The 12389-nt window shown below is 38.4% G+C and overlaps 1 protein-coding gene across 1 annotated transcript; it reads left to right on the forward strand.

Annotated features, from left to right (window-relative positions):
* The first annotated feature begins 831 nt into the window (after positions 1-831).
* On the forward strand, positions 832-1776 carry LOC142759577 (taste receptor type 2 member 1-like). The gene has a single exon (XM_075861903.1). The coding sequence runs from the start codon at positions 832-834 to the stop codon at positions 1774-1776; it is 945 nt and encodes a 314-aa protein (XP_075718018.1).
* Positions 1777-12389: the final 10613 nt, after the last annotated feature.

The raw sequence follows: 12389 nt of genomic DNA on the forward strand, positions 1-12389 counted from the left end.
TTTGTTTGTACTGTGGGACCTGTTGGTCCTCTAAAGGATCTAGTTTTTGTATAGTAGTTGTATGTGTATCCTGGAATCAGTAGTTCCACTGGTTTGTTTGCCTTTCCCGTGCGTTTGGTCTGCTGCCAAGCTTTAATCCTGGTTTTATGGTCTTGAGCGTAACACCGTTCTAGCATTTTGTCTGAACAAAGGTTATTAAAGAGTGTGCGCTCCATGTAGGAGATAGTCTTGAAATGATCATGTGCTTGCTCTGTTGAGGCCAGTACACCCAGTAGAACTCCTCTCAGGACTCTTCTCTGATACTTTACATGCAACGCACAGTGTATTATAACTTCACCAATGTTTCATTTTGTTTGTATTCTACATTCTTTTACTTTGTTCACTTTTGTTATGTACAAATCATTGGAACTATGCATGATGATCAAGTCTGTACACCAGCTTGGTACAATGTAACCTACTTTTCAATATCAATGAAAATGTATGTTTGTTTTTTTATTTAAAATAGGCATCTAGTATAATATCAAGTAACATAAAGAAAACATCCAGAGATTACATAGTTTCCATTATGCTTTTTTTTTTAGTAGGATGTGTTAAGTTTATACGAAACCACTAAACCACAAGACCTGATGCTACTAAAATGAACTAAACCAAACTGACGGCATGCAAATACAGTGATTTATTTTAAGATCAGTAGTTAAATGTTATGCAAATCCTACAACAGACAGGTCTATTTTATCTTTCTACCTTTGTATCTTCTCTTAGAACAACACGTAGCGCCTCATCCAATGCACTGGATGTTCATGACCAGAGTCCACATCTCAAGAGGAAAATATGAATTTTTTAGCTATCCTATTTTTATTAACTGTTAATTGGTTTATAATTTTAATTGGGTTGCTTCTTAACCTCTTCATTGTGGTGATGAACTTTACTTGGTGGCTGAAAGGTCAAGCTCTTCAATCCATTGACATTATCATAACCAGCCTGGGGTCTGTGAGGATCATACTTCTCATTATCTATATCTTTGTTGTTTTAATGTCTGATGATCTGATTGTTCCAGTTGATGACTCTGATGGTACCTCCTATAGGATCACTGCCATTCTGTTTGTGATCTTCTGCAGCTTGTGGTGGGGCACTGTCCTCGGAACTTTCTACTGTGTGAAGATCACAATCTACAGAAACAAGCTATTCCTGAGGCTTAAGATGAACATCTCAAGCATGGTCCCTTGGATACTCGTTGGGTCGATGGTAATTTCCTTTATCTCCAGTCTACCAGGTCTTTGGGATGTAATTTCAGTTGATTACCGGAACTTCACCAGTTTTGACAGTGGAAACATCAGCATTAATGAAGGAATCCCATACTTGAAAACAAAATTCCTGAACTTAATCATCATCAACTTTGCAGGAACCATCATTCCACTGCTCATATTTTGTGTTTCCATTTATCTCCTCATTGTGTCAGTCTTAAAGCACACAAAGAATCTGAACAGCAACCATTCTGGATTTACTAAGGCTCAACTTGAAGCTCACAAAAACGTAATCATAAATTTGGTCTCATTTTTGTTCTTTTACCTCCTTTTTTTCATAAACTCAAACTTGCTGGTCTTTACCCTTTATACGAAAGATTCAATCTTTATCTATTTATGCTGCATATGTGTTTCTTCCTACCCAAGTCTTCACTCCATACTACTGATAGTCGGCAACGCAAAGCTTAAGAAATCCATTCTCTCAGCTTTCCAAGCTGTTCTATCGAAAAAAAATTCTAATAGCATAACTTAGATAGTCTTTGTTGTAAGAAGGCGTTATGTTGACTAGAGGTACTATACTGGCCACCAATTTAGGAAACCTTTTGGAAAATTTTGACGATATGAGAAGCCCCCAATCAATGTATGATGATGATAACCAAAAACTCGTAACAAAAACAGCTAAAACCATGTAGACATCAATTCCAAATTAAAAAAGTGGTACATGGCGCATCATGGTTGCAATTGATTTCCCTTTAAAAATTAAATGTCAGATATTTTTCGCGCTGATCCTAGAGCTGATTATTTTGAGATTTTTCCACCTCTCCAAGATGCCATTCTCGTAATACCACTACAGTTCTGAAAATCGGACAAAGCATTTGTATCCGATGCGAACCGTAGCTTGTATTTTCCTGGAAAATATACAACCTAAAGACCATATCCACAGGGGTGTCGTGCTCCGAGCACGACACCACCAGGTGAGTAAAATCTGAACAACTTACCTTTTATTTTTTCACCTCATACTTTGGTAACGCTTTATACTTGTGACGTTTTGTACCCTATTTTCCTTTCAGTGAAACATAATTTCTGGGCAGCACGCGCACTGTCTTGAGCTAATGTTGGACTCAAATCTTTCCTTTACCAGTTATATTCAATCACTTGCATGTTCATGCCCCCTGAATCTCAAAAACTTCTTCAAAATCCACCCCTTTCTTACTGCGAAAGCAGCCAAAAATCCTATTTTCCCTCTGATTTATTTTCATCTTGACTCCAATCTCTGGGCTCATGTACATGACATCACCCAGTGCATGGAGCCTAAATGACAGTGCACGGACAGCTTCTGTCGAACTCCGTATGTATATCCAATGGTGCAAACCAATATTTTTGTTCTGTGTTATTTTGTATGGGGGAGGGAATTTTTCTTCAATAACCATTTACCATGCACCAGTAAAACCCCTTGAACAGCTATGTAAAGGCAAATGCTGTAAAATGCTCTGTATATTTGTAATAAATGTTAATCACTTTGTAGAGATTTGATTTCACTTTGATATATTTTTTTATTAGTGTAAAAAATTCCAAATGAATCAATGACCCACGAAAAAGACCAAGGGGATTAATACATTTTCCAAGCACTATATGCAGCATGTTTAAAAAAGGGACCTCAGAAAAAAATGATCTTACTCGGTATAAGTAAATTTCCAGATTTGGTTATAGATGGAATATTTGGTTACATTCCCCTTATAATAAAGTATCTTTCACAGCCCAAAACTTAGTAACTAGGTAACCTGTCACTTGATTTTTGGGGCACTAAAGCACCAGCATGTCATTTTACTGCTCGGGTTTAGTTTTCCTAACATACCCCTCTTAAACCTATTCGTTTGTTAGGATTATCAGCAAGAGTGCTGCTTCTCAATGATTTCTGTTATCTCTGTGCTTGGCAGTTGCTAGGCAATGCCTTTGGTCTGAATCTGGATTTTGTTATCATTTAGCTCTGCCTGGTTCATTAGGGTGGAGCACTTTTCTTGGGCCTGTATATATTTAGGCCTGGATTACTCAGGTGCTGGTTATACTGTTTCTAACATGTATTAACTCTTTCCAGTTGCTAGTTGGCGACTTTGTTTTTGTCTATGTGTTTGTCTGTACTGTGGGACATATTGATCCTCTGAGAGATCTTTTTTTTTTTTTTTTAAATAGTGGTTTTATGTGTATTTTTCTTTGGAGCCTAGATTGATTGGTCCCTTTAAGATTTTAATCCAGTTTCCTTTATGTTGGATTTACCACAAATCATGAGAATACCTGGGACGTTTCATTGTTCTCTTTTTAAGCCTGTCTCTACTTTCAGAAGGGCGATCTTTAGACCTCCTCCTGTTTTCGTCCATGATCAGCCTGAGTATGTGGTCCAGAGAATTCTTGATTTTTAAGTGGCGGGGCAGACAACTCTATTACCTTGTTGATTTTTAGGGCTATGACCCAGAGGAAGGGTTCTGGGATCCGGCTAGAAAAATCCATACTGATAGATCAATAAGGGCCTTTTATACAGCCAATCCAGATAAACACAGGATTAAAGGCTCTTCAGCACTACTTAAAGGAGAATTAATGTTACAATTAACAGCAGGACTGCTGCTAATCATGAATTTCTGTTATCTCTGTGTTTGGGCGTTGCTATGCAATGCCTTTGGTCTGAATACGGATTTGGTCATCATTCAGATTTGTTTGGTTAATTAGAATAGAGTACTTTTCTTAGGCCTACATATACTTCAGGCCTGGATTACTCAGGTGCTAGCTATACTGTTTATGGCATGTGCTAACTCTTTCCAGATTCTTGTTTGTAACTTTGTTCTTATCTAGTGCTTGTTTGTACTGTGGGATCTTTTGGTTCTCTGAGAGATCTAGTTTTTGTACAGTCGTTTTAGTGTATCCTGGGATCAGTAATTCCACTGGTTTGTTTGCCTCTCCAGTGTGTTTGGTCTGCTGCCAAGCTGTTGTCCTACCGTGTTCTGGAATAATATTTATGTAGGGTAAGTTAGTGCTGTGAATTCTTGTCCACTAACCGTTTGTTTGTTTACCTGTTGCATGCTATGTGTCTGCCATCCACTCCATTTGTGCATCATTTCCATCTTCTACTACCTTCGGTGTTTTGTTCCGCTCGTCCACTACTGAGTTACTTGTGCCTTTTTGTTTTCTGTCAGTGTTAATGTATGCTTCACCAGAGTGATTGTCTGGTGTTGTGGTCTTGAGCACCATCAGCGGCGTAACAATGCTTTACTATTTTGTTTAAAAAAATAATAATTAATGAGTGTGTGCTGCATGTAAAGAGAATAGTCTTGAGATGATCCTGCACATGCACAGTCGAGGCCAGTACACCAAGTAGGACTCATCTAAGGACTCTTCTCTAATAATTTACATGCAGCACACGCTGTATTATAACTTCTTTTTAGCCAACATGCTTAAACGAACAGTATTGAGAAGGGCATGTTAAGGATACTAATTCTCAGCAATATAATGACATGCTCATGGTTTAGTGCCTCAAAAAGGAAGGGACTGGTTCCTTTTAATGTTAGACTGGTGATTTATTTGAACTGTGTTAGTCACAGATATAACTCAATAAAAATGTCTGGTTTTTTTTTATTTAAAAAAGGCATCAAGTATAATAACAAGAAACATAAGTATTACATCGAGAAATTACACAGTTTTCATGATGCTTTTGTTTTTAATACAGAAGTGTTGGGTGGATACGAAACGACAAAACCAGGAAACCTGATGCTACTAAAATGTAACTGAACAAAACTGACTGCATTCAAATAGAGTTATTTATTTTAAGATCAGTAGCCAAATCTCATGCAAATCTATTTTCCTTTCTATCTTCGTCTCTTCTATTAGAACAACACATAGCGCCTCACCCAATGCACTGGATGTTCATGACCAGAGTCCACATCTCAAGAGGAAAATATGAATTTTATAGCTATCCCATTTTTATTAACTGTTAATTGGTTTATAATTTTCATTGGGTTGCTTCTTAACCTCTTCATTGTGGTGATGAACTTTACTTGGTGGCTGAAAGGTGAAGCTCTTCAATCCATTGACATTATCATAACCAGCCTGGGGTCTGTGAGGATCATACTTCTCGTTATCTATCTCTTTGTTGTTTTAATTTCTCATGATCTGATTGTTCCAGGGGATGACTCTGATGGTACCTCCTATATGATCGCTGCCGAGCTGTTTGTGGTCTTCTGCAGCTTGTGGTGGGGCACTGTCCTCGGAACTTTCTACTGTGTGAAGATTACAATCTACAGAAACAAGCTATTCCTGAGGCTTAAGATGAACATCTCAAGCATGGTCCCTTGGATGCTCGTTGGGTCGATGGTAATTTCCTTTATCTCCAGTCTACCAGGCCTTTGGGACGTAATTTTAGTAGATTATCGGAACTTCACCAGTTTTGACAGTGGAAACATCAGCATTAATGAAGGAATTCCATACTTGAAAACAAAATACCGGAACTTAATCATCATCAACTTTGCAGGAACCATCATTCCACTGCTCATATTTTGTGTTTCCATTTATATCCTGATTATGTCAGTCCTAAAACACACAAGGAACCTGAACAGCAACCATTCGGGATTTACTAAGGCTCAACTTGAAGCTCACAAAAACGTAATCATAAATTTGGTCTCATTTTTGTTCTTTTACCTCCTTTTTTTCATAAACTCAAACTTGCTGATCTTTACCTTTTATATGAAAGATTCAATCTTTATCTATTTATGCTGCATATTTGTTTCTTCCTACCCAAGTCTTCACTCCATACTACTGATAGTCGGCAACGCAAAACTTAAGAAATCCATTCTCTCAGTTTTCCGAGCTGTTCTATCGAATAAAAATTCTAATAGCATAACTTAGAAGGTCTTTGTTGTAAGAAGGCGTTATGTTGACTAGGGGTACTATACTGGCCACCAATTCATGAAACCTTTTGGAAAATGTTAACGATTTTAGATTGAGTTTAGAATATTTTTTAGGTTATACTTGTGGTGCGCATCCAACATTGCAGGGCTTGAGTTCAATGATATACACGCTCCCCCTGCCTTCCACCACCCTCCAGATGCTTTTGTGGCACACTCCTCCCTGTGCACTGTGATTGGGAGTAATGTGTCAATCAGCAGCTGGAAAGCCTGAGGAGAATGCATACAGTATAATTAAACTCAAGCCCTGCATCGCAGCCCATTCAAGTGAATACAAAACACAACCCGCGTACAAGACATTTTTTTCTAATCTTAGACAATCCCTTTAAGACTTAAATTATTCCTGCCACATAAAAAAAGGCCATACAGTCAATTAAAAAAAAATATAGCATGACTGCCTTCTCTTAAAAACAGTGCCACACTTGTCTATAGGCTGTGTGGGGTATTGCAGCTCATCCCCGTTCACTGCAATACTAGACACTCATGGCCAGGTGTGGCGCTCTTTCTGGAAGATAGCATTCACGTTTTTGGAATCATGTACCATGCCCTAAGGGGCCACATTGTCTTAAAGGGGTTAATATTGAACATTATAATACTATAAAATGTTGTATTCTTTTTTTCTATGTCAGATATGTGTTGCATAGGGTTCATTTTTTTTCTTTACCAAAGGTTAATATCACTTTTCTACAGAAACATTCACCGTCCCCACTGACCACATCAAGCTTATTGTATTCAAATCTCCTACCGAAAGCTTAGTTATTTGTAGGGTAGAGGCCAAATATCATGCAATGTACAAAACAAATATCTCCACCGAAAGAAATACTCAGTAGAGACTGATTCATCTACACATAGGAGGTGAAGATGTACCAAAGCTCCGTTCCAAGTATGACCCCCTGCATATCTTCAGGATATTGCCGGACTTGTTTAGTCGCTCAACGATCCAAGCGGACATGTTTCCTGTGTGTACAATCACCCTAGCATTGCCTAGAACTCTGCAGTTTGTGGTGGAGCTCAGGGTTTTGTATATTTTACTGTGTAAGGACCACAAACTGCCGAAATAAACTCTGCAGAAGACTCAAGATGAACATTTCCAAGATGGTCCCACGGCTTCTTCTCGTCTCAATGGCTCTATCATTTCTTTCCAGTTTGTGATTTCTATTAATGGAACAGATGGTCGCACTGGATTGGGACAAATTCACTGAATTCCTTTTTTAAAGGGGATCTGTCACCAGTTTATTAATTCCCTATCTCCTAACTAATCTGAAAGGCACTATGATGCTGATAACTACAGTGTGATTTGTTTAAAAAAATAAATAAATAATTATTATTATTTGCAAAGTTATGAGCATTTTTCTAAATATGCTAATTTGGCTCTAATAGCAAAATAGGAGGTGACTCTTTCTTTTCACTTTGGGCGGTGTAATGTTTACTGTATGACGCTGTCCAATCAGCATACAGCTTCTCCCCCTTCCCTGCCCTGCAACACAGTGTGATCATAAAGTACACTGCAGCCACTCCCGACTGTGTATTCAACTGTTGATACCTACAGTTGTTTCACAGCTAGAGCTAAGATCCTGGTGCTGTATGAAATATGAAATGTCATCTTTTATATGCCACCAGAACCGCTGTTCTAGGTGGTCCACAGACGGAGATATGGCTATTTGAAGTGATCCCCCTTCCCTCCAGCCTCAGTCTCCCACACTGTGTGAAGCAGCTTCATGCTGATAGGACAGAGGCTGTGAGGAGGCTCCACCTCAGGGGAATCGCTGGTGGTGACACCCACATTTTTAGTATAGCCTCATTTGCATATTTAGAAAAAAGCTCATAACTTTTAAAGTAATACACTTTTTGGGACTAGCATTATCAGTGTGACAGCGCCTATTAGATTAGATACGAGATTGGGCATTACTAAACTAGTGACAGATCCTCTTTAACTGTTTTGCAAGATCTATCTTATTATTCCTCATATTCTGTATCCCCATCGTTTTTTTTATTGTATCAGTCCTAAGTCACCAGATACCTGGGTAGTAGAGGTTCGGGGTTCAGTGACGCTGAACGTGATATTCACCTCCGTGTCATTTAGAACAAGATCTTTATTGTTTTCTTTTCTATATAGTTTTTATGTTTAGATTAATGTAGCTGTATAAGGTGTTTATTTTTAAGGGGCACGTTGTAGATTTGTGTGACACAAATGTGTAGTGATTTATTGGACATGTTACAGCTACAGTGATATTAAATAGGTTTCTATGATTTGGTTTCTTGTACTGATATGCAATAAACTCTATTAACTGAAAAAAAAAATCACGTTTTTTTTTCATTGTTATTTTAAAGGCTATGTAAACCTTTGTAGCTGTATGTATGGAGTATGTGTTGAAATTATTTTTTGTATTTGATATTTATTAAGACATTAACTGCACGTCATGGTGTGGGGGGAGAAGTATGGAGCGGGCTCTAAGCTGTTAAGATGTCGGAGGGGGCCACACACTTTTTCTATCAAACCCCCCTGCGACATGATCTCATGGTGTCGATGGTTGTCATGGCCTGTAAAAATTACAATACACTGCAGTTAAAACCAAAAAAACTTTTCCCATTTTTCCTCTAATGTAATGTAAAAAATACAAAAAAATAAACAAAATTGGTATCAGCGCGTCCGAAAAGGTCAAAACTATTATACTATAACTTTATTTAACTCACACAGTAAACGCCGTAAAAAAAATGTAATCACCAGGATCGCTGTTTTGTGGTCATATTACGCTAAAAAAAAATGTAATAAAATGTGATCAAAAAGTATGTACCCAAAAAATAAAAAAGTTATGGCTTTCAGAATATGGTGACAAAAAACAATTTTTTTTTAACATATAGTTTTTTATTGTAAAAGATAAAAAAAATATATATGAATTTGGTATTGACCAGCAGAATAAAATTGTCATTTTTACTGCTCGGTGAAAGTTGTAAAAACGAAACCCAAATAATGTAAGAATTACCGTTTCTTCCAATTTCACCCTATCAAGATTTTTTTTTCTTCCGTTTCCCAGTACATTATATGGTACTTTAAATGCTGCCAGTAAAAACTATGGTACAACTCCTCCTGCAAAAAAATAAGCCTTCACACTACTCAATTGAAAAAAAGAAAAAAAGTTATGGCCCTTGGACGACGGGTAGTGAAAAACCAAAATTAAAAAAATAAATAAAAATGCCTTGGACTTTAAGAAGTTAAAAATTGGATTTTGTGTTTGTTCTGCAGCCTCTCTGTATCCCCTATACATAGAAGCTGCATAGCGCCGCTGTAAGCCGAATCCGTCAGTCAACTGGACCGCTGGCTCGGCTGACAGCGGCTCCTTTGTGCCTCTAATACAAAATATTACTAAGATAATGAACTTAGAATTGATCAATAATTGGATTTAGTTTTTGTACTGCAGCTTCTCTGTATCCACTATACATAGAAGCTGCATAGCACCACTGCAAGCTGAATCCGTCAATCAACTGGACCGACAGCTCGGCTGACAGCGGCTCCTTTGTGCCTCTAATATAAAGTATTACTAAGATAATGAATTTAGAATTGATCAGTATTAGGGTTATACAAAGACTACAAATGGTTAGATAGCCTTTAAGGCTTTTTTTAACTAATCTGTTATTAACGGGATTAATGGGATATTTATTTACTGAATAATATATACAGATTAGTCACTCATAACATTAAAAACACTGACAGGTGAAGTAGATAACATTGATTATCTCGTTACAATAAACCCTGCCAGGGATTGGGGAATTTGGTGGCACGTTAACAATCAGTTCCTGGCGTTGAAGTGTTGGAAGCAGGAAAAATGGGTGAGCGTAAGGATCTGAGAGACTTGGACAAGGGCCAAATTTTCATTACTGTAAGGTGTTCCCAATAAGCAGTGGTTACTACCTACCAAACGTGGTCAAAGGAAGGAAACCGTGGAACCGGCAAAAGGCTTAAGGGCACCTAAGGCCCATTGGTGCCCATGGGTAGCGAAGTTTAGCTCTTCTGGTCTAATCCCACAGAAGAACTATTGTAGAAGAGCCCAAATTGCTTAAAATAAGTTAATGCTGGCTATGATAGAAAGGTGTCAGCCGTGTTATAAACAATATTAGGCAGATGGTTTTAATATTATGGCCAATCAGTGTATACACACTATAAGGAGAAAAGTATTGGGACACACCTCTTAATCATTGGGTTCAGGTGTTTCAGTCCCATTGCCACACCTAGCCACGACCTCGCCATGCAGTCGCTTTTACAAACATTTTTGAAACAATAAGGCGTTGGAAAGAGCTCCCTCAATTTCAGCGCGGTCCTGTAATAGAACTCCACCGTTGTAATAGGTAAATTCTGGAAATATCTTCCCTCCTAGATATTCCACCATCAACTGTGAGTGATATTATTGTAAAGTGGAAGGAACTGCAGCAACTGCAGACCACGTAAAGTTACAGAGCGGGGTGCCGAGTGCTGAGGAGTCCATAAAAGTCACCAACGCTCTGCTGACTCCATAACTGCAGAGTACAGACCTCCTCTGGTATTAACATCTGCAGAAAACTGTGCCCGGGAGCTTCATGGCATGGGGGCGAGCAACGACATGCCGGCCTCACATCACCAAGCACAATGCCAAGCTTCGGATGGAGTGGTGTACAGCCGACGCCACTGGACTCTGGAACAACGCAAGTGTGTTCTGTAGACTGATGCTTTTCTATCTGGCAGCCTGAAGGCCGATTTTGGGTTTAGTGAATGCCAGGAGAACGTTACTCGTCTGACTGCATTGTCCTTCCTTCCTCCTCCGACCCCTCTACGTCACTTGTCGCTACTCTCTTTGGTCGAGCTTTTTGTTACTCTCTTTCTCTCCTGAGATCTTATCATCTCTTTAGCAGTTCACTGGTGATAACTAAATGTCTTGACATACAACAAAATAAACATGAACAGACAAAGGCTCATCCAGAGGACACACTCTCGGGAAATATGCACTGGAGCTCCAACAAAAGATAATCTTAATATGTCTGCAAATTAATAATCAAATAAAACATTCCATAAATATAAGATGTTTTTTTTTTTTTTGCAAATTGTCAGTACTGAAACAATAGGAAACAAAATTCCTATTCTTTTAAAAGCTTCTCTAATTTTTAGGTCTACATTCGGTGACACATTGTACATTTTCTAATCATGATGGGAGTAATACTACTGCATAATGTTTAACCAATACTTTGTCACCAGGAATAAAATACAGGTAATATCATCAAAAGTAGGTTATTAAGGGGTCAGTTCATAACCCCTTCTGACACAGAAGATACATCTGTTTTACCTAAAAATGCATATCTTTGGCCATCAAAGGACGTCCACTGTCATTCCTCACCAAGGTGCGAGATGTGTTGATTAAGAATTTGTCACTAGGACCTGTATCTAGCATCAGATAACCTTCTCACCCAGGGTTAGAAGTAATTGCCCACACATCCTGACCAAACATCTAAAGCTATGCAAATGCATGCCTGTGGTGTGTCTGCCACGTGGACAAGGTGAAGCATGTAACAATGACCTATGCTTAAAGAAAATATGATACATCAAGGCAAACCCCATCATAATTGACATTTGAAGTGACCCACATAGCTAGTTATGATCAGGGGAAATAGCCCTCATATATATGTCAAATTCACATCCCTGCACCCAGAGGAACTACCTGGAATTGGCTGTTGGCTAAAAACATGGGCCTATTACAGTGTTTGATATGCCTTGGTTGGTAAATGTCTGCACAGGTGAATTCAGATAATATTATATTCCTAGGGGATTCCTGCAAGAACACATGACCATTTTTATGTTTCTCTATATAAATACAACTGTGTAATGGGAGGGGTACGCTTCATTATCATATGAACAGCCTCCTCTCAGTGACATCACCAACCTCTCAGTGACATCACTAGCCCCTCAGTGTGACATCACCAGCCTCTCAGTGACATCACCAGCCAGTGAACTGGAGGAAAAAAAAATTGGTTTAAAATGTCAGGAGAAGAGAGGGGCAGTGTCCGTCGTTGGGGATCCATATCTCGGAGTGACTGCCCATATTTTCAGCTGTCCCCACAGCCAGGATATTGCCGCTGTAAATCAGTAAGGTTTTATTCTGTTTCTTTTATATCTTTTATTTTTATAAACTGAATGCATTGTAACTGTATGTATATTTTTCATCTTTTAATC

Source organism: Rhinoderma darwinii, chromosome 4 (assembly GCF_050947455.1).
Source record: "Rhinoderma darwinii isolate aRhiDar2 chromosome 4, aRhiDar2.hap1, whole genome shotgun sequence".
Taxonomy (NCBI): Eukaryota; Metazoa; Chordata; class Amphibia; order Anura; family Rhinodermatidae; genus Rhinoderma; species Rhinoderma darwinii.